The sequence below is a fragment of the Ailuropoda melanoleuca genome, chromosome 11 (assembly GCF_002007445.2).
Source record: "Ailuropoda melanoleuca isolate Jingjing chromosome 11, ASM200744v2, whole genome shotgun sequence".
In the NCBI taxonomy this organism is placed as follows: domain Eukaryota; kingdom Metazoa; phylum Chordata; class Mammalia; order Carnivora; family Ursidae; genus Ailuropoda; species Ailuropoda melanoleuca.
In genome coordinates, this window is record NC_048228.1 from 108,555,325 (window position 1) to 108,579,010 (window position 23,686).

General features: G+C 41.3%; 1 protein-coding gene across 3 annotated transcripts in view; it reads right to left on the reverse strand.

Moving 5' to 3' along the window:
* Positions 1-23,686, reverse strand: part of GRK4 (G protein-coupled receptor kinase 4) — a 97,412-nt gene that overhangs the window by 59,300 nt on the left and 14,426 nt on the right. For all 3 annotated transcript variants that reach the window (XM_011221440.3, XM_034672196.1, XM_034672195.1), the window contains exons 2-5: positions 22,076-22,343; positions 15,097-15,192; positions 5,938-6,050; positions 2,099-2,176 (exon numbers count right to left, since the gene is read on the reverse strand). In XM_011221440.3, the coding sequence (XP_011219742.1) occupies positions 2,099-2,176; positions 5,938-6,050; positions 15,097-15,148 (243 nt within the window). In that variant the 5' untranslated portion in view covers positions 15,149-15,192; positions 22,076-22,343. The remainder of the gene's footprint in view (positions 1-2,098; positions 2,177-5,937; positions 6,051-15,096; positions 15,193-22,075; positions 22,344-23,686) is intronic.

Below are 23,686 nucleotides of genomic sequence, written 5' to 3' on the forward strand. Positions count from 1 at the left end.
GCACCCCAATGTTCATAGCTGCATTGTCCACAATAGCCAAATCATGGAAGGAGCCGAGATGCCCTTCAACAGATGACTGGATTAAGAAGCTGTGGTCCATATATACAATGGAATATTACTCAGCTATCAGAAAGAACGAATTCTCAACATTTGCTGCAACATGGACGGCACTGGAGGAGATAATGCTAAGTGAAATAAGTCAAGCAGAGAAAGACAATTATCATATGATTTCTCTCATCTATGGAACATAAGAACTAGGATGATCGGTAGGGGAAGAAAGGGATAAAGAAAAGGGGGGTAATCAGAAGGGGGAATGAAACATGAGAGACTATGGACTATGAGAAACAAACTGAAGACTTCAGAGGGGAGGGGGTGGGGGAATGGGATAGACTGGTGATGGGTAGTAAGGAGGGCACGTATTGCATGGTGCACTGGGTGTTATACGCAACTAATGAAGCATCCAAACTTTACATCGGAATCTGGGGATGTACTGTATGGTGATTAACACAATATAATAAAATAAAATTTAAAAAAAAAAAAGTACATGGAAACAAACGCAAATGAAAACACAATGGTTCAAAGCCTTTGGGATACAGCAAAAGTAGCTGTAAGAGGAAAGTTTATAACAATACAGGCCTACTTCAAAAAGCAAGAAAAATCTCAAATAAATAACCTAACCTGACGTCTAAAGGAGCTGGAAAAAGAACAACAAAGAAAACCTAAAACCAACAGAAAGAAGGAAATAATAAATATTAGAGCAGAAATAAATGATATAGAAACTAAACAACCAATAGAACAGATCAATGAAACCACGAGCTGGTTCTTTGAAAGAAAATCAATAAAATGGATCAACCCCTAGCCAGACTCATCAAGGAAAAATGGATAAAGGATCCAAATAAATAAAATCACAAATGAGAGAGGAGAAATACCAACAAACACCACAGAAGTACAAACAATCATAAGAGAATATTATCAAAAACTATATGCCAACAAATTGGAGAACATAGAAGAAATGGATAAATTCCAAAAAACATACAAACTACCAAAACTGAAACAGGGAGAAATAGAAAATCTGAAGACCAATTACCAGCAAAGAAATTGAATCCATAAAAAAAAAAAAAAGAAAGAAAGAAAAAGAAACAACACCTCCCAACAAACAAAAGTCCAGGACCAGATGGTTTCACAGGTGAATTCTACCAAACATTTAAAGAAGAGTTAATACCTATTCCTTTCAAACTATTTCAAAAAATAGAAAAGGAAGGAAAACTTCCAAATTCGTTCTATGAGGACAGCATTACCCTGATACAAAACCAAATAAAGACACCACAAAAAAAGAGAACTACAGGCCAGTATCTGTGATGACCACAGATGCACCAGTGAGCTTCCCCTACTTGATGGCTCAGAATCTGAACATCTTGAACTCATTCTCACTACACTATTCTCCAACCCCAGTCTCTCCATGTTTGATTCCTGGCTCTGGCACTTAACAAGCTGTGTAACCTTTGGTGAGCCACTTAACCACTCTGATTTTCAGTCTTACCATATGAAAATAGACATAATAAGGTACCCACCTCAGAGGACTGTTGTAACAACTCGTTACATGTACATGGCTTAGAGCTGTATTCACCAAGTGTTAGCTATCCTTGTTACTGTTCTCCTCCAACCCTACAATACAGGGGCCTGACCGGGGTTTAGGACTTCTAACAGCCTACAAATAGGAAGTCATGTGAAGGGAAGCAGGTTACAGCTCTAATGTCAGGGACACACTAAACTGTTAGAATCTACTGAATGAAAAAGCATAAAACCTAAGACCCATTAAAGCTGTTAGAAAAAAATGTTATTTTAAGTCAAATAAATTCTCTAATACTGTATTCTGTTTGAGGAAACATAGCAACTTTTAAATTCTTTGAATTAATTTTCTAAGAGATTTGTTAATATCCTCACCGACTCAAAAGAAAATACAGAAGACGAATATCTATAAGAAATTAAAGATTTTGACATACTTGTTGTATCTTATCCAACTAAGTAAGAAGGGCTGTGGACTCTAATTATTTAAGTAAGCATTAACAAATCTTTGCATCTAAGAAAGAAAACACACCTTGGCACCGAAGAACGTGTCAAAGATTTGCAGTCCACAGCTTCTTCGGTTCTCGTCAGCGGCCACTTCATATTCTGCCTGACGGTAGAGAGAACAGAGAGTAATGGTAGCAGAGCTTCTCCACTGACGTCACAGTGTTTCAAATTCTCTTGACAGATGGAATTGGCTGGGTACCCTGAAAACCACAGAGTAGCTCTAACTGATTTGATATTGATCAAGTATCTGCAGCTCTTCTTTGGAAAACTAATGGCAATGAAGGGAAAAAAACGTTTTCTCTGAAGGGTGAGTAACGCAGTAGAGCAACAGGTCACCGTGCTCCAGCTCTGTCCTATCACACTCTCAGCCCTTCCATGTGGCCGAATGAAATAGAACCAAAAAAACGGCTTACGTTGCTCTAGGCAACAGCATTTTAGAACTGTCCAAGCAGCACGTGGCCAACCTGAGCACAGAGCTCCCAGAGAAGTCAGAGTTGGCAACACCAAAGCAGGAGACATCCCTATGCCGGTATCAGGCAGGGGACCGTAAGAGAGGATACCACCAGTAGGCCAGGACCAGAGGAAGGGTCAAGGCAGAACTTGATCAATATCTAAAACTCTACAAAGGATAAGCAAGGAAAAAACTGAAGACAAAGATAGCAGAGAAAACCCAGAGAAGAGACCATAAAAGCCTGTCTAAGAGGCTAAGAGCCTCAAGCAGAGGCTACTCCACAGTGTCAACAGACTTGGAGGCTCAGGCACGAGGAGGCCTCGGTGAAGCCACTGGATCCTGCGGGTCAGGGCCTGAGAAGAGCAGTGAAGCTAATAGCTAGATGGGCTGGGAGAGGTTACTGAGGAAACCAAGACTGAAGGAAGTTCATGTACTGCTGAACACATACAGTCCTTGTGGGCAGGAGTCGGACCTCCTCCTTGATTCTACACCCTCCAAGGACCCAGTACAGGAGCCACGGCCGTCAGGCTGACCACCCAGTCAGAGCCAGCATCAGCTCTGTTTTCAAGGGCACTCTATTCACCTTGACTAGTAACTAGACCCCGCTGACTTAGAAAACCTTCTGGCTTACGTTCTGGATGCTGGATCGCAGGCAATCAACAGAAAAGAAAGCACTGGGATTTTGTGACGTCTTTCCACGCACCAACCTGGCAGGAACAACGTCCAGTTGTTCAAATGCTAATCTAGTCATTGTGCTGGCATTCGTGGGTGTGATTCAAGTCTTTACCAGCTGACTTTAAGTAAAAGAGATTGTTTTAGAGAATCTGGGTGGGCCTGATTCAATCAGCTGAAAGGCATTAAAACCAGAGCTGAGGCTTCCTGAAGGAATTCTGCCTGAGGACAGCAGCTTCACTCCCATTTTTGGAGGATTCGTTCCTGTCCTATAGATTTGAGACTCCACTAACCAGACCTCACAGTCATGTAAGCCAATTCCTTGCAATAAACCTCTTAATAAATGTCTCCTATTGGTTATTTCTCTCACTGCACACTAATTGCCAAAGATTCCATTAATTCAGTCAACAAACACTAAGTAGAAAAGAGCAAACCATTATGATGGGTGCCATGAGGAAAATAGATAAGATACAGTCTTCTCTCCACTCCCGAAGCTTCAAGAACCTGCAAGGTTCAAGTCCAAGCAGCAAGTACTATACAAAAGGCATAGTTAGGTGTGATTTATTAACCCACACAGCTGCTGTCAAAAACAAAAAACACAGAACAGAACCTGTCATTGCAGTCGACCGGCGGTCACCTAACAATTAATAGGTCTCATGTCACCATCAGAAGATCCAACCCTGAAGGAGCTTTAACAATGCAGTTTAGCCACTTTGAAATAAAGGACTGTAGGTCCCTACAGTGTTAAAATATAGCAGCTTGGCAAATATAACCCGATACACTAAGACATATCTGCACTCTATCCTGGAACTGACGAGGTCTGCCCCACTACACCAGCGTTCTAGCTTCACAAAAAAAAAAAAAAAAAAAAAAAAAAAAAAAAAAAAAGACTCCTTTCAAAGCCCTGCCTTATTCTTGTAAAGGCACTGGAGGGAAGGGGCTGGGAGGTCCACAGAGGACAGGCAAGAGCCTCAGTGTTCGTCTGAAAGAATACAGGCCCACCTCATTCTAGTGCACTTCGCTGCACGGCACTTCACGGACGACACGTTCCTCTACAAGCGGACGGTCTGTACAGCACCGTGGCGAACACGTCTTTGGCGCCATTCTTCCAACAGCACTTGCTTATGTCATGTCTCTGTGTCATAATTTGGAATTCTCCCAATATTTCCATCTTTTCGTTATTGTTATGTTTGTTCTGGTGATCTGTGATCAGTGATTCTTGATGTTACTTGCGGCTGTCTGGGGCTGCCTGAACCGCACTCCTACGAGGCAGCGAACTTCAATAAGAAACGCTGTATGTGTTCCGAATGTTCCACTGACCAGCCTGTCCCCTCTCTTTCCCTCGCCTAGGGCCTCCTAATTCATCAAGACACAATATTGAAATTAGGCCAATTAATAACCCTATGATGGCCTCTAGGGGCACCTGGGTGGCTCGGTTAGTTAAGCGTCTGCCTTGGGCTCAGGTCATGATCCCGGGGTCCTGGGATCAATTGAGCCCCATGTTCCCATGTCAGGCTCCCTGCTCAGCAGGGAGTCTCCTTCTCCCTCTGCCCCTTCCCCCCACTCACGCTCGAGTTCTTTCTCTCTCTCTCTCATAAATAAAATCTTAAAAAAAAAAAACTATAATGGCCTCTAAGTGTTCAAGTGAAAGGAAGAGTCAATCAATGCTGCAAACTTCTATCTTGTCTTATTTTAAGAAACTGCCACAGATACCCCAACCTTCAGCAACCCTTACCCCGACCAGCCAGCAGCCATGAACATCGAGGCAGGACTCTCCACTACCAAAAAAGATGATGCCTCGTTGATGCCTACGTAGGCTTAGCATTTTCCAGCAACAGAGTATTTTTTTTTTAAAGATTTTATTTATTTATTCAACAGAGATAGAGACAGCCAGTGAGAGAGGGAACACAAGCAGGGGGAGTGGGAGAGGAAGAAGCAGGCTCATAGCAGAAGAGCCTGATGTGGGGCTCGATCCCATAACGCCGGGATCACGCCCTGAGCCGAAGGCAGACGCTTAACCACTGTGCCACCCAGGCGCCCCTCCAGCAACAGAGTATTTTTTAATTAAGGTGTGAACATTGGTTTTTTTAGATTAATGTTATTGTACAGTTAATAGATTACAGTATAGTGTAGACATAACTTTTATGTGCAACGGGAAACAAAAAAATTCATTTGACTCGCTTCATCGCGACATTCGCTTCATTGCCATGGTCTGCGCCCGGCCCCGCAGTATCCCCGAGAGCACCTGCACTGACCACGTGTCGGAAAGAGGATCGTCTGCTTCTGGACTCCAGCTGACTGCAGGTAACTGAAGCCATGGAAAGCAAAACCGCAGATAAGGGGAAATCTTATATAGGGATTTCCATACCAAAGTAACATGACACCGGGGCGCCTGGGTGGCACAGCGGTTAAGCGTCTGCCTTCGGCTCAGGGCGTGATCCCGGCGTTGTGGGATCGAGCCCCACATCAGGCTCCTCTGCTGTGAGCCTGCTTCTTCCTCTCCCACTCCCCCTGCTTGTGTTCCCTCTCTCACTGGCTGTCTCTATCTCTGTCAAATAAATAAATAAAATCTTTAAAAAAAAAAAAAAAACAAAGTAACATGACACCAAGCAACGAGTTTATCCACTCTTACCATCATTTCCAGGGTCTACTTAACTTAGAGAGATCTAGTTTTTACATCTAGCCTGTTCATTTTCAGAAGCACGAGACTGGATAGTTCAACACTGAGATGAACTGCTTACCACTGCATCCAGGAATTCAATGCGTCCCTTTAGATCATGTTGTGTATCACAGAATTCCCTGAAGAGAAGTCTTCCTATTGGCTGCTTGTCACAAAGACTGCTATAATCCTTTTCTGGGTGAAGAAAGGGGAGAAGAAATAAACCAATAATGATCATTATAATTCAGAAAGTGCTTTCTGAACTGCTGTTTGCACCTGATAAAATAAAAGTCAAAAATACTATTTGTGGGGGTTTAAAACTACTTGTTTGTTTACTAATGTAGACTGGTCATCATGAATATTTATAGTATCTGGACAGAGCCAAAGGAGCTGGAAGAATTGCTAAATAAAGGTGAGTGAAGCATAACTGGAAATGTCCCTGCCGGCCTCCAGAAGGAGTTGTGCAGGGAGCAGCATTCCTGGGGGCTGAGCAGTCAAGATCACAGCAGAGGAAGAGAAGGGCAGAAAAGAGATCTGGCTCCATCCTTCCACAGGCCCATCCTCCCCAGCATGTTTGGCACAAACTGCGATTATGTGAGATACGCCACGGGAATGGACTCAAGCACGTTTTTAAAAATTCTTTTCCATTTTGCTACCTTTCTACAATTTTATAAGTTACAAACTTTACATATGCTTAATTATTTTTAAACTGCTCTTGGGTTTTTTTTTTCTTTTCAGTGGGTAATATGTTATATACCTTAACCTTACCACACACACTGATATTGTTTTGAGAACAAGGCACTAATATTTAGTCAAAGTATCAAGAGGGATATAAAACAAAAATGTTTTGTTTGAAATAGGTTAATTTAAACATCAGCAAGAAAATCAGTTGCTCTTTGAGCAGTGGCTCTGAACCTGAAATGAACATTATATTGAAGGACTGCTAGAGCGGCTCTAAACTGAAGAATTAAATAAAATTCATGAAAAGTAAGCAAGCCATAGCAAATTCCTCAGTTAAAGGGTTTATTCATGCCAAGCAGTTCTAAGAATCTAAACAATCCTACTTTAGGTGGCTGAGTTTGCAAATGGAAAAGAATAGGCAAGGAGAGAAATGCTTTGGTTGCCAGTACATAATCGCTTGTTTCAACAAACAACAATTTTGGAAAATTTCTACGACCTACTTTGTATAATTTTACTACTACATTTTATTTTAGGGATGCTATACTTAAAAATCAAAAGACACAGGCAGTCAAAAAGTGAGATTTTTATAATACTGAGAATTTTTAACACTTTCCTCCCAAATTCAAGGGTTCAGGAATATTCATAGTTTCCAGCTAAGGATTGCAAATGGAGTTTACAGGTTTGCCTACTTTTTCCTCCCAGATTCCTAAGGAAATGACCAAAAATTTCAACAAAAACCAAAGCCACAACAAAAAGAAGGAAACCCAACATGGAAAACGAATACAGGGCACCACAGGAGTTTGAAATTTGAGGATTACCTGGAAGAGAGAAAGCTGGTGGGTTGGATTGTTAAAGAACCCCTCAGCTTAAACCCTAGAGACAAGCTGCACTTCCTAAGGGAGACCCGCCCACACACCTAGAGCTCAAAGGGGGAGGGGGGGAACTGTCCCCGTCATGATCAGAATGACTGGCTGAGGGGCCAAAGATTTAGAAGTCCCACTAAGTGCTAAACACAACTAATGACAGCTGACCCACATTTAGAGGCATCCCAGTGACATTCCCAACAGTAAGGAGAAACGAGGAAACCTCTGAGAAAGAACCAAACATTAGCTACGACACGTAAAGCATCAGAGACACTGTATTAGCAAAGCCAGAAACTAGTACACCAATGTTTTCAAAGTTCAGGGGTCAAGGGAGGTGGAAATATTCAATTCTGTAACTATCAAACAAGAAGTGAAAAAAGGGGACATTTTCCAAAATTTAAGAACGCAGAAACTTTACCTTCCATTCACCTATATATAAAAAAAAGAATTACTTAAAAAAAAAAAAAAGAATTACTTGAGGAGTTACAATAAAATAAAAGAGAAATTTTAAAAAGAAAATAGAAACCAAAAAGGACAAACAGTGGGTATAACCCAGAAGAAGCAAAGAAATATAGAAAAATAAATAACCCTACTAAGATATTGGAAAAACTATCCTTGGCAAAGTGTGATCAGTAAAGAATAGTTTCCTTTTATTGGCTCCAACCACACTTACTCGCTTCCAGATCAAAGGGAATATAATTATAATATGTACTACTGTACCAGATTTTAATTCTGAGAATAGTCTATGGGCCAAGAGACATAGAAGGTATGTGACTGACTCAACAAGCAGCTCAGAGTGGCTGAAAAAGGGGACTCAGGGAAGCAAAATGTAGAGGCAAACGAAGCTTTATAAAACGGAGGAACAAAGAAGACTGGGATCATATTTTCCACCAGACTCGGTGTCATACCAAGGAAGTCTCTCTACCCTAGAAGGAACAGAGTGAGCACAATAACTAGTGGTGAGGCTTCTTCACCTGTGGCGGTGTGTCACGTACTATTTTGAGTCCTTTCTGTGTATTATGTCACTGACTCTTCACAACAGTAGGTTTAGCATCTTAAGGAAAGCAGAGACCTTTTGGGAAGTGGTCACTCCTGAGGGCCACCTAGATCCTGGGGCACTGATGTGAAGTGGGGCAGTACAGGCTGGGGCAAGGGGACCAGCCGGCAGTAAGAGCAGCTGGACCAGAACAAAGGCAGCAGAGTAGGAAGGAAGAGGCCAATTCTCTGGTGACAAATGAATTTCAGAAGGCAACTCATTCAAACTTCGTCAAGTCTCCCCCTTAACAGTGAGGACATTACAACAGGAACCACAGGAGCCCTATTCTCAAGGAACCCATCCTCTACTGAGGGGACAATGAGGAAGCTGATGGGGTAAACAGTAGAAGGGAGTACCCTGTATGGAGATGAGAACCTGTGAGCAGAACAGTCCCAGACTCTGGCTCATACTGTAGGCAAGGAGATCTGTATTGCGAAGGCAGCACCGGGGAAATTAAGATCATTCCCTAGTAGAGAAGCATAAGGAGGGGCTGGTTGGGCCCCATGAACAGAGGGAGGAGCTACAAAGCAGATGGCCAGAGTTACATATGTGGGGTGGGAGAATTGCTAGGATTGCAGAATTGCTCCACAGCCTGGGAGATCTGGGGAAGGATGCCACAGCAGGGGGTCAGGAGGGAACAGCCTGGCCAGGGAGAAATCAGTGCATTCCAAATTAATCTGGCTTATTTGGCAAAGCCAAATGTCTGAAGTTTAAGTTTATTTGGGCGCTGTGTGGGGGTAGCTGTGGGTATATTTCAGTTTGTTTTGCATTTTATATTTATATCTTCCTCAGATACTAAAAAATACTTGCTTATTAGAGATGGATTCCATTCAAGCTTTCCAGAATTATTTCTTGATTACACTTAATTTCATCCAGAACTCTTAACTGCTAGATCTGAGTCCTTACTTGTAAAGGAAGCTACAAGTCTTTTTTTTTGAAGATTTTATTTATTAATTTGACAGAGAGAGACATCCTGCGAGAGAGGGAACACAAGCAGGCGGAGTGGGAGAGGAAGAAGCAGGCTCATAGCGGAGGAGCCTGATGTGGGGCTCGATCCCAGAACACCGGGATCACGCCCTGAGCCAAAGGCAGACGCTTAACCGCTGTGCCACCCAGGCGCCCCTAAGGAAGCTACAAGTCTTAATTTAGGTGCAAGCAGGAAGAACGTAAGATTATTTGCACATTTTAAGTCTATATCCTAAAGCTCAGATACTATGTAAATTTCTATCACAATTATAAAATCTCTTGAGTAAATGATCACATGATGTAAGCCACATTTTCTGAAAGATCTTTAAAAACATGAACACAGGGTAAGAGCCCCTTGGGTTTTTCCAGAAGGAAGTAGGGCGAAATCAAAAAGCATGAGGAGATCTGAGGCAAGACCAGGTCACCTGGCATGCACTTCACACCCCTCTGGAAAATGAGACCGCTGCCCTGAGCCCACAGCGCCAGATCAGTGAAGGAACTGAAGGGTCTCAGCACACCACCTGGCTGCACAGGGCTGATCAACGGGAGTTTGATCCTGGGGACAAGATGGTCCTACAGCGTGATGGGGAGACAATGGAGATGTTCAGACTGGACAGCATTGATACGGGCACCTCATGGGAAAACCTCTCATTTTACCCAGTCCAGTTTTTTAGATTGGCTCAGTACAATAGCAAAAATAATACATGGTTCAAAAAGACTTTAATTCTAAAATCTTCCACTTATATTTGGGTGGTGGGAACATAGGTGATGATTTATTCAGTAAAGTCCTTTATCTATTTCAAAATATTTCATCACACATACAATCTCCTCAATCCTTTAATTGCAATTTAAAATTTTCACACTGATGACATTAACAGAATCTTAGAGAAATGACAGCAACATCACAGAACCCATAGGAAATAATATAATCAGGGAATTTTTAAAAAGTTTCTCTAAATCAATCTTTAAAAATCTAGCATTTAAATAATCACAAAAACCTTAAATCTACTTCTTTTTACCTTATCTGGCTCACAATTCTATTAATGATTTCACTCTTCCATGCACTAGATTTTACATATTACTAAAATTAAATATGATAAACCACTGAAATGAGTCACAAAATATATCTCAGAAGTAGCAGACAGCCTCCTTCTGTCTTACCACCAGAGGCCCTGGTCCTGCAGGAACCAGAAGATCCAGCTTCTTCTTTTGACCCCTCAGAGACTACACAGTGAACCATCTACTGTTCCAGCCATGAGTGAGCAGAAATGGGGGAAGAGAGAGGCCCCGCCGCACAGGGAACTCAGGCCACAGGGAGGGAGGAGCCCTGCCATAGTGGACAGGGAGAACCAGCACAGAAGCCCTCTGGAGCTGGAACACTCAGGGCACCAGAGTCCAAGTCCACTCCCGAGAGGGCACTCTCCTGATGGGCCATGTTGGAAAGGGAACCAGTAATCGAGAGATTCTAAATGCATCAAATTCTGAGAGAAGGATGAGCCATTTATCAGAAGCTCTCTCTCTTATTTTCAAAGTCATTCTCCTTTAGAAAGGACACTAACTCAAAGTTTTATAGCTCATGGATTCTCCAGCATCCACAAATTTAGAACAACCAAAGGATAAAAATTAGAAAAGCCCAAAACATGCTTACTACCACACTAAATCAAATACGTATGTAAACCAATAAAATAAAGAGCTGCACACAAAGTAGAGGGTATCTGAGGGGAAACATTCTTTTATTCCGTGAGGAAGTCTGCTTGTACATCTGCCCTGAAGCAACTCCAGCTAAGGTCACCAATTTACTCATTCTTCATTCATTCATTTAACAAAACTGTGGCTGAGCACTGTTCTAGAGATGGAAACAAAGACCCTGACCTTGGGGACAAATCCAGCAGCTGCTCAACCTCTCTGTGACATGCCCACCTGCCTGAAGCCATCCTAGTCCACAGTTCTCTTGACCCCTCCACTCCCCAGACTGCATACAGACCCGTCTCACTGCTCCTCCTTGGTCCGCTTTGCCTGAGCCACACCAGGATGTGAGGGCTTTTTCCTGGCCTCCTGTCTCTAGGGAGAGCTTATCCACTCCCAGTCACGGACTCCTAAACACCAGGGAGACACAGATATCTCCCAGATTGCTCCTACAGCCCAGACTCTTCTGATCTCTAAACATGAATGTACAGATTCCATCCAACATAGCTCCTCAGATAGTGAACCTGACCTCGGTGGATGAATCAGACCTGGAAGTCATCCTTAGTACCCCCACCTTTCCTGCCTTCACACATAAATCAACCAGATCCCACTTCTTAAAGATCTCTCATAGTCATTCGCGTCCATGACCTCCAGCAGATGCCGAGCTTCCATCACTCTTGCCTGCACAATGGCAACAGTGTCTCCTTTGGCCTTCCCGCTCCCTCTCAACACTCCCAATCACAGTCCTCACACTGAAGCCCAAGATGCCCTTCAAAAATGTGCATCCAGGGACGCCTGAGTGGCTCAGTCAGTTAAGCATTTGCCTTCAGCTCTGGTCATGATCCCAGGGTCCTGGGATCAAGTCCTGCATTGGGTTCCTTGTTCATCAGGGAGCCTGCTTCTCCCTCTGCCTGCTGCTCCCTCTGCTTGTGTTCATTCTCTCTCTCTGACAAATAAATAAATAAAATCTTAAAAAATAAAAAGGTGTATCCACTTATCTCATACCTCTGCTGAAAATCTAACAGCATCAAACTTCAACTAAGACAAATGCCCTTACCAGGCCCAGGAGCCCCACCTTCCTCCTTTCCTCTCATCCAGTGCCACTGTCCTTCTTTGTCTCTGCTCCAGGAAGACTAGCCTTTTTCATGTCCCTGGAAATTGCCATCCCACTTTGGGGTCCTGTACTTACCCAACAGTCTGTACCTTTTCCTTCAAAGGGCTAACTGCAGTTTGTAATTACATTTATTTCTGCAATTCTTTATTTTATAACTATCTCTGCCAAGAGGGCAGAGGTCACATCTGTTTCTTAGCCACTGTATTGGTAGTGCCATACCCAGTGCTATGTACATGGAAGCGAATAAATGATGACATTTAAAAGTTAACTAATGGTGTTGTATACCTTAAACTTACACAATGTTATATGTAAATTACATATCTCAGTGAAAATAAACTACTTTTAAAAAAGAGCACGAACCGGGGAAAAAAGTTAACTAATGGGACATTAATGTAATTTACTTCATTCTATGTACTAAAACCTACCCTCAAAGAATCAGAAGCATACCGAGATAATTAATATGCAGATGAACATGGAAATGTTTCTATAGCTCTATGAATATATTCAATAGCACAAAGAGTCCCAAAGTAAAGTTTATAATATCTTCATTACAATGCAAATGTCAAATAATGGAATCAACCTCCACACTAATCACTCAGTGCTTTATGCAGGAAATACTATTAATACTATGGATCAAATATCAATTGGCTCAAAGAAGCATGGCCAATAATCAATAAAAAGATGCTTGACATCATTAGTAATTAGTGAAAACCAAATCACACTCACTAGGATGGCTATAATGAAAATAAGTTGGCAAGGATGTGGAGAACCTGGAACTCTCATATATTGCTGGTGGGAATGTAAAACATGCAGCTGCTTTGGAAAACAGCTTGCCAGTTCCTCAAAAAGTGAAGCCTAGAGTCAGCATCTGTAGCAGGCTGAATAATAGCCCTCCCGATGTATCAGGTCCTAACCCCTAGAAATATGACCTTATTTTAAAAAAAGAGCCTTTGCAAATATGATGAAGTCAAGGATCTTGAGATGGAAGACTGTCCTGGTTTATCTGGGTAGGCCCTAAATACAAACATGTGTATCCTCACAAGTGTCTAGAAATAAACCCTCACCTTTACAGTCAGGTGATTTTCTATAAAGGCACTGAGACAATTCAATGGTGAAAAATAGTCATTTCAATGAATGGTTCTGCAACAACTGGATATCCATTGCAAGTGAATGAAACTGGATCCCTACCTCACGCCATAAACAAAAATTAACTCCAACTGGATCAAACACCTAAACGTGAGAGCTAAAACTATAAAACTCTTAACAGAAAGTGTAGGTGTAAATCTTTGTGACTTTGGATTAAGTAGTGGTTTCTTAGATATGACACCAAAAGCACAGCAACAAAAGAAAAAAATAGATCAGTTGGACTTCATCCAAAAAAAAAAAACTTGTGTTCCTAAAAGAATATCATCAAGAAAGTAAAGGAAAACACAGAATGGGAGAAAGTATTTGGAAATCAAATATCTGTAAGAGTCTCGTAACTAGAATATATAAAGAACACTTATATTTCAACAATGAAAAGACAAACAATCCAATTAAAAAATGGGCAAAGGGGGTGCCTGGGTGTCTCAGTCCGTTAAGCAAGCATCCGACTCTTGATCTCAGGGTTGTGAGTTCAAGCCCCACATTGGGCTCCATGCTGGGTACACAGCCTACTTAAAAAAAAAAAAATGGGCAAAGGATTTGAACAGATATTTCTCCAAAGAAGATATACAAATGGCCAATAAGTACATGAAAAGATGTTCAACTTCATTAGTCATTGGGAAACACAGATCAAAACACAATGAGATAGGGGTGCCTGGCTGGCTCGGTCAGGGAATCATATGACTCTTGATCTCAGGGCTGTGAGTTCAAGCCCCGTGCAAGGTGTAGAGATTCGTTAAATAAATAAAGCTTTAAAAAAAAACACATAATGAGATACCACTTCACACCCACTCAGATTTCTACAATAAAAACAAAACAGAAAATAAAAAGGGTCAGGGAGGACATGAAGAAACTGGAATCCTCACATATTGTTATTGTTGACAGGAACATAAAATGGTGTAGCCACATTGGAAAACAGTCTGGCAGTGCCTTACAAAGTTAAACATAGAATTATCATATTATCCAGCAATTCCAATTCTGGATATATACACAAAAAATTGAAAGCAGGGACTCAAACATTTGTACACCAATGTTCTAGAAGCATTATTCACTTTAGCCAAATGGTAGAAACAACCCATTCAACAGATGAATGGATACACAAAATGTAGTACATATCCAAATCAATGCCACTGAACTTTATATTTAAAAATGGTTAAAATGAGGGGCGCCTGGGTGGCACAGTTGGTTAAGCATCTGACTCTTGGTTTCAGCTCAGGTCCTGATCTCAGAGTCATGAATCAAGCCCCATGTTGGCTCCCTGCTCTGCACCAAGTCTGCTTGTGTCCCTCTCCCTTTGCCCCTCCCCACCACATGCGCATGCTCACTCTCTCTCTCTCTCAAGTAAATATTTTTAAAATGGTTAAAATGGTAATTTTTGTGTACTCTAACACAAAGAAAACACTTGTACATGAATGTTTCTAGCAGCATTATTCATAATAGACAAAAAAATTTAAACAACTCATCAATCTACTAATGAATGAATAAATAAGAAGTGATATATCCATACGATGAAATATTATTTGCCAAGAAAAAGGAATTAAGCACTGATTCATACCACAGCATGGATGAACTTAGAAAACATTGTGTTCACTTCTAGAGAGATGATTAATTGGGTCAAGGGGAGAGGAACTTTTACTATATTACTCTTTTGTTCTATATAGGACAATGAGCACATATTACTTCTTAAAAGAGTAACATCTAACAAATGATACAATGCCAGACATGGTCGCCAGGCTGGCACTGCTTACTCACCAATGGAATGTCTAAGCTCGCTGCACTGGCTGACAGGGGGCAGCTTCAGCATTTCCCTCCATTTTTTACTACGACCACTTTTTTTGCCATATCCTCCTACATTTGGGGGAAAAAAGTATTTTTTTAATGATCAGAAATATCCAACTATAACAACTATTTCCACTAAAGTATTCCGTTTGAGTAGTTTGGTACGTAAGGTGAGTGAAAATACAAGCTTATAATAATTTGTCTGACCTGGAAGGTAGCTTGGCAAGTATTAAAATCCCAAGTGATGCAATTAGTCACTGACTTTATCATTTAGAAACCATGTGACCCTGACCTTCTATAACTAACCCTATGGAGCCTAAGCTTCCATATTTGTGAATTGGACCTAACATGACATATCATACATGGCTGCATCCCTACCATGGAGCAAATGCATGCAAAGGACTGGAAATACAATGGTAAAGAAGACAGCATCCCTCCCCCCCATTCCAGTGAGGGAGAGAGATTTTTTTAAAAAGCAGGTAATGATAAGTGATAAAAAAAAATTAGCCAATCATACAGTACAAAATGGTATGCAACAAAATCAAGCAAGGCAAAGATGAAGGGTAATATAAGGGCTAAGGTGAGATTGGAGAAGGCCTCTCAAGAGGGTCACGCTTAGGCAGAGACCTGATGGGGGTGAGGGAATGATCCTCGGGAAGGTCTGGAAGCAAGACAAGAATGGAGGAAGAGCTGTTAGATGACATTTTAGCGGATGGCGGCTATGCTGCAGTAAGCATGGCATAAAGTATAAGAGATATTGAATCACTATTTGTACACCTGAAACTAATGTAACATTGTGTGTCAACTATACTCAAATAAAATTTTTAATAAAGTGAAATAAAATTTTAAAAAGGTAATATTTTACAAAGATCTTTTTAAATAAGCCCCTTCAAACAAAACTCAAGAGAAATTAGAACCTTCAATTTTAAGCATTCTGAGGAGCTGAAATTTTACTAAGTTTTATCCAAGGGAAAACATCACAGTTTTGGCCAGTGATTAAAAGACTCCAGGGCTATTGGAAAGAATAGAGAAACCGGGGGGAAAGCCATGTTCTGGGAAGTTATGAGCTCTGCCTTAAGCACAATGAGTGAAGCACTATGAGGGAAAGCTATCTGGAGGAGCTCAGGAGAGAAGAAGGCCTGGCTATAAGTACGGATGTGATAGTAGTCTGCCAAATTGATAATGGAGATGCAAGGGCTTCTTCCATGACCTTCTTTTTGCTCCTCTACCCACCCCCTCCATTTCAACTGGGATCATGACTCTAAACTTATATCCACTATGCAGAGGTCCCAGAGCACCTCGAGGTCAACATGTTCAAATAGGACTCAATTGTCTTCCCCTCAAACTTAACCCTCTTTCCACACTATGCCTCTAGTTAACTACCCACCATCTGCCAGGCAAATGGAGCTGAAAACTGGGGCACTATCTAACTCCGTCTCTGAAGTGCCTCACCCATTTATTCAGAAAGCATTTGCAGCCCAAGTCCTGTGTGTTGGGCATTGTCCGGGCACCAGGCATACAGCAGGTGGCCAGCCCTGCCTGCAAAGGTGCTCCTGTCTCCTACTCTCCTTGCCCATGCTGTTTCCAAAGTCATTGGCCTCTTCTTCTGACCGACCTTCCTATATCCGGTCTTCCCCTTCCAGACCCTCCTCCACACTGCCTTCCAACATTACTTTCCTAAAGTGCAAATACCAGCTCACTTCTGAGTCTAGGGCTGAAGGGAAAATAAAGCACAGCCCTGCCTAACATCATTCCACAGGCACACCATGCCCAAGCCACACTGTCTACAAAGGCCCCTAAGAAGCAAGAGCAGGTTTCCTCCAGGAACAAAAAATGCCTGGACTGTCATCTGGCTTTATTAGTGTAGGCAAATCTCTACTCAGCTCAAGACTACCCTGCCTTTCCTAGGGAGATGTAGGCACTCTTTCCTTTTCATGCCCTTTGCATCTTGAAAACACTTTCATTAAATCTCAGCAAGGGCAAGCTCTAGGTTCATGGTCTTATGCCCAGTGCATCTCCAGCGTTCAAAATATGATTGATGGGATGTAAGGGGGCTCCAGGTACACTGCACACAGCAGACCCTAAAGGAATGTTTGCTAACTTTGAGGAGACCTGAAAAATTGCAGATGCTGACTATAGTGCATGAGTCAGGCAGGATGAAATTGCCAAGGTCGAGGAGGAGGAATAAGAAATTTACTGAGTCTTTATTATGTGCCAGACACCTTTCTAGGAGCTTCATATACATTGACTCATTGAATCATCCTTCACCCTATGATGAAAATACTACCACTATTCCCTTTTCTCAGATAAGGGACCAAAGCAAAGAGGTCAAATCACTTGTCCAACATCTCACAACTAGTGAGATATGTGGTCTGCTCCAGGAATCCTGTTTAACCATTACTGCTATTAAGAAGCAAAATGGTGTAACCAAAGCCTTTTTAAAAAGTACACAAACGTTTAAAATAAATTATTTGCCATAAACACATTTAGAAATTAAGCTGGGGTTTGAGCCCACATAATCACACTGGCCAAACAGGGACACTACCTTTGTCATAACACCTGATTTTCAATCAATAAACAGGACCACCAAGGTAAATGCATAATGTGAGAAAGAACTGGACTCTGGTCTACAAATTCTGCTGGATATTAAGGGGCTTGGGGGTTGGTTTTCTACTATGACTACAATTATTTTTATAACATATTTTATATTTCTATAACATACATTATACACCATCCTTAGTCCTGGGCCCACAAGAAACAATCCTAAATTTAGTGTGCTTTTAAGTGTGTGTGTGTGTGTGTGTGTGTGTGTGTGTGTGTGTGTAGCCTTGAACAATATATCGCTTTAGAGCGAGATTCTTAACCTGGCATTCACAGGCAGATATCAGGGTGTCCCAGAATTTGGACAGAAAAACACCTTTAGCTTCATTAACTTCTAACCAAAATTCATCATTTCTTTCAGCCATAAATGTAGGCAAGAGTATTATAACATTAGTAGTATCTGTGACTTTTATCACCAAGAGCATTCAGATTTCCCTATCACATGACAGTTGCTAGAGATAACTCAAAATATTTACGCTCACACTACTTTGAAATTATCATAGAGGTGCCAGACCAGCTGCCAGAGTGTCTACAAGTGATGGAGCCAAGCAACCCCTAGGCAGCCCTGTGCCTGGTAGTTAATTGTTCAGACTCCAAATGGCTAGGTCTTATGTTCTCACATGGTTGGCCTAGCTATTTTACTCTCTGTGACTCTCTACAACTGTGTTGATGGACACATGGAAGCAGGTGAGTCAAAGACCACCCCATAGTTTAGAGCCCCATTCAAACTAGCTATGACGGCCTTCACACTGATGGATCTTTAAAGGATGAGACTTTTACTTGCCTATGTATTTACTGCCTTGTTACTTAATGCTCTGATAACAAAGCACTTTTATAACACAAATTTGTTTAAAAAATTTTACAATTATTTCAATCTGGTTGACTTCTTTTACAATCATATGTATTTTATTTCATTTAGATTAAGAACCCTTACTCTAGAGGTTGTTAACAAGAATGGTGTGCTACTGGGGCGCCTGGGTGGCTCAGTCGCTTAAGTGTCTGCCTTCACCTCAGGTCATGATCCCAGAGTCCTGGGATCATGAGCCCCATGGTCAGGCTCCCTGCTCAGAGGGGAGTCTGCTTCTCTCTCTGCCCTTCACCCCACTCGTGCTCTCTCTCTTTCAAATAAATAAATTTTTTTTAAAAGTGTGCTACTGCATACATCACTCTACAATTTGATTTTTTCCCACACAGCTCAGTCCATTTTGACAGATTGTTTACTGTCTCAGCCAGGCTCTCTTCTGCTCCTCTCTCCCTCCATCCCCCGCCTCATGTTTCATGGCCCAAAACACTCTTCCCCAGCAAAGGTAGATCCCTCATTTCCTCAGGTCTTTGCTCCTGGCCCCCGACATGAGCTTTCATGTCCTACCCTCATGCTTGATCCTTAGCACTCCCCTTCTCTGCTTTATTCTCTCTTCTTGGCTCTTATCACTGTCCACCATACAATCTGTTTCATGTACCCTGTTGAGGACCTGTCTCCTTATGAGATTAGAAACTCCTTGAAGAGAGGGGTTTATCTGTGTTATTCACAGCTGTAACCCTGATAGCTGGGTGAGTGGCTGGCATAAAATAGACACTCAATAACTATTTGGTGAACAAGGCCCCTGGTCCCGAGCCAGAGTACAGGGCGACGATAGGTCACTTCCCAGATCCACAGACTGGTCGGGAAGCAGCATACACTGCCAAGCTAGGTTCTCCCTGTGTGCATGAGAAAGGCTGATCACAGGATATCTATCCAGTGACTAAATCAGAGCAAAGCTGTAAACAGAAATGGAGCTAGCATCTCCTATGTCATTTTCATAGGGAAGTTCCCTAATTCAGACTTCTCCTGAGTTATTGGCTCACCAATTCATGGGCTCAAATTAATGAAATTTTAGTGTACTTGATTTATCTTGAAGTCTTCAGAACAAAAATAGTGTTTCAGGAAACACTGCATTGTATCCGTCCAGCACAACCTTCCAGGTTATCGGATTCTAGCCTTCCTTGTCTTTGACCTATTGTGTAGCTTTCTGTAAATTGACAGGCACACATGCAAGCTGTTTTGTCTGGTAGTTTCCATGGACTTCTTGATTTTCAATTCAATTCCTTTACTCATTTGAGTAAAGGAGTGAGCCTTTTGACTTCATTTGAATTGTTTAGAACATTTGCCTGGTTCTCTATGTGAATAAAACAAAACACATGTTCATATTAATGTGATCTGTATGAGCTCAATTTTACCTTTCTCTGGCAATTATCTTCTAAGATGCCTTACTCCTAGTCAAGCTCCATCAATGGGACCTGTAGTGATGTCCCCTCTTTCATTTCTGATATTATTAATTTGTGTCTTCTTTTCTTCTTAGTCTGGCTAGGGCTTACAGATATTATTAACCTTTACAAAGAATCAGATTTTCATTTTGTTGATTTCCTGCCTTCAGTTTCACAGATTTCTATTCTAATTTTTATTATTGGGGCATCTGGGTGGCTCAGTTGGTTAAGTGTCTGCCTTTGGCTCAGGTCATGATCCCAGGATCCTGGGATCAAGCCCCGTGTCAGGCTCCCTGCTCAGAGGGGGGTCTGCTTCTCCCTCTGCCTCTCCCCCCCCCCACCACCACTGGTGTGCTCTCTCTCTCTCTCTCTAATAAATAAATAAATTCTTTTTCTTTTTAAGTGTGTTGTTTAATCTCCAAGTATTTGGGGGATTTTCCAGCTATCTTTCTGTTATGATTTCTAGTCTAATTCCACTGTGGTTTGAGAGCAGATTTTATATGACTTCTATTCTTTTAAATTTGTCACAGTGTGTTCTATGGCCCAGAATGTAGACTTTCTTAGAGAATGTTCCAATGTGATCTTGAGAAGAATGTGTAGTGTACTCATCAATTTTTCCTTGCAGTTCTATCAGTTTTTGACTCACATATTCCGCCTATATGTTGTGGTTAGGCACATACACATTAAGGATTGCTACATCTTCTTGGAGAATTATCCCTTTTGTCATTATGTAATGTCTCTCTTTATCTTTGATAACTTTCTTTGCTCTGAAGTTTAAACTGTGAAATTAACATAGGTACACCTACTTCCCTTGATTACTGGCAGCATGGAATACCTTTCTCCATCCCTTTATTTTTAATCTATGTATATTTTTATATTTAAAGTGGGCTTCTTGGGGCGCCTGGGTGGCACAGCGGTTAAGCGTCTGCCTTCGGCTCAGGGCGTGATCCCGGCGTTACGGGATCGAGCCCCACATCAGGCTCCTCTGCTATGAGCCTGCTTCTTCCTCTCCCACTCCCCCTGCCTTGTGTTCCCTCTCTCGCTGGCTGTCTCTATCTCTGTCGAATAAATAAATAAAATCTTTAAAAAAAAAAATTAAAAAAAAAAATAAAGTGGGCTTCTTATAGACAACATGTAGTTGGGTCTTATTTTTCTGTCCACTCTGATAATCTCTCTCTCTTTTGATTGGTGCATTTACAACCACTGATGTTTAAAGTGATTACTGATATACAATACAGGCATACCTCAGAGACATTGTGGGTTTAGTTCCAGACCACCACAATAAAGCAAATGTCACAATAAAGCAACACAAATGAAATTTGTGGTTTCCCAGTACATATAAAAGTTATGTTTACACTATGCTGTGCTCTGTTTACCATGCAATAGCATCATGCCTAAATAACAATGTACATAACTTAATTTTAAAATACTTTATTGCTAACAATGCCTACCATCATCTGAGCTTTCAGTAAGTCATAACCACCGATCACACGTCACTATAACAATATAATAACTTAAAAGTTTGAAATGTTATAAGAATTACCAAAATCTGACAGAGACATAAAGAGAAAAAATGCCGCTGGAAAAAATGGCACCAAAAGACTTGACACAGGGTTGCCACAAACTTTCAATTTGTAAAAAGTGCAGTATCTGTAAAGCACGATAAAACAAGGTATGTCTGTAGTTGGATTAATATTTACCATATTTTTACTACTATTTGTTGCTCTTGTCTTGTTCTTACTGTTGTCTTCCATGCTTTTTTTTGCCATTTGTGGTTTTGATCATTTTATAGGATTCTATTTTCACATTTTTCTTAGCATATCAATTATACTTTTTTAAATTGTTTTTAGTGGCACCCCAAAGTTAGCAATATACATTTACAACTAATCCAAGTCCCCTTTCAAAGAAAATTATACCACTTCACAGGTAGTACAAGTACCTCATAAATAACAAAATATTCCTAATTCCCCCTCCTAGCCCTTGTATCGTTGCTGTGATTCATTTCACTTATACATAAGCATATCCTTTTTATATATGTGTGTGTATGTATATATGTGTTATGTTATCTGACAGCTATTAGATTAAGAAAAACAAGTCTTCATTTTACCTTCACGTATTCATTTTCCAATGTTTTTCCTTTACGTAGATCCAAGTTTCTGAATATATAATTTTCTTTCTCTCTGAACGACTTCTAACACTTCTTGTAAGGCAGATCTACTGGCAACAAATGCCCTCAGTTTTTGTTTGTCTAAGAAAGTCTTCATTTCTTCTCACTTTTGGAGGATAATTTCACAGGGTACAGAATTCTAGGCTGGTGGGTTTTTCTTCCAATATTCTAAATGTTTCACTCCCCTGTCTTCTTCCTTGCATGGGTTCTGAGAAGAAACCAGATATAATTCTTACCTTTGGTCCACATAGGTAAAGCGTTTTTATCTGTGGCTTCTTTCAAGATTTTTTCTTTATCTTTGATTTCCTGAAGTTTGAAAATGATATTCCTAAGTATAATTTTTTTTATTTTATTTATTTGCAAGAGAGAGAGAGTGGGGGCGGGCAGGGGAAGAGAGAGAAGCAGGCTCCCCACCAAGCAGGGAGCCCAACACAGGGCTTGATATCAGGACCCCAGGATCATGACCTGAACTGAAGGCAGATGCTTAACCGACTGAGCCACCCAGGTGTTCCTCCTGGGTGTCATTCTTTTGACATTTATCCTATTCCATGTTTTCTGAGCCTCACCTGTGGCTTGATATCAGACATTAATTGGGGGAAGTCTCAATCATTATTACTTCAAAAATTTCATCTGTTCCTTTCTCTCTTTCAGCTCCTCCTGGCATTCCCATTACATGTATGTTATGCCTTTTATGGTTGTGCCAGTTTTTGGATATTCTGTTGTGATTTTTTTCAGTCTTTTTTCTCCTTCCTTTTCAGTTGTAGAAATTCTCAGTCATATCCTCACGCTCAGAGATTCTTTCCTCAGCCCTGTCCGGTCAGTTAATGAGGCCATCAAAGGGATTCATTTGTTATTGTTTTGGTGTTTCTTACCTCTAGCATTTCTTTTGATTCTTCCTTTAGAATTACCATCTCTCTGCTTACATTATCCATTTGTTTTTTGCATGTTGTCTAACTTTTTCCATTAAAGCCCTTAGGATACTAATCACAGTTTTTAAAATTCCTGGTCTGATAATGCCAACATTCCTCCTTTTACTCTGCTTGGTCTGGGAGGCCATGGCAAGGGTTTGGAGGAGAGGGCTGTCACTTCGACTTAAATTTTAATAGGATCACACCAGCTGGTGTGTTGAGAACAGACTGGTCAGAAAGGTAGAAGCTGAGACCACATATCAACCAACTACGGTCTTCCAGGCAAGAGGGGTTGACGGCTTGAGCCATGCTGAAGTCAGTGAGAGATCAGATTCTTTGCATTTTGAAGGGAGATCTAAAAAATTTGCCCAAGGACTGGATGTGGGATATATGGAATTAAAAGTCAACTGTAATATTTTTGGCCTGAGTATTAACTGAGATGCAGAAGCAAAAAATTGGGGCAGGGTGAATGTTAAGAGTTGGTTTTGACTCTTTGTGTGTGTGTGTGTGTGTGTGTGTGTGTGTGTGTGCATGCAGATGAGGTTTCCAAGTAGCAACGTCAAGTGGGCAAGTGGAGAATGGGCTGCAGTTCAATGGAAAGGTCCAGGCTGCAGATCTCAATGTAAGAGAGAGCAGCTTGCTT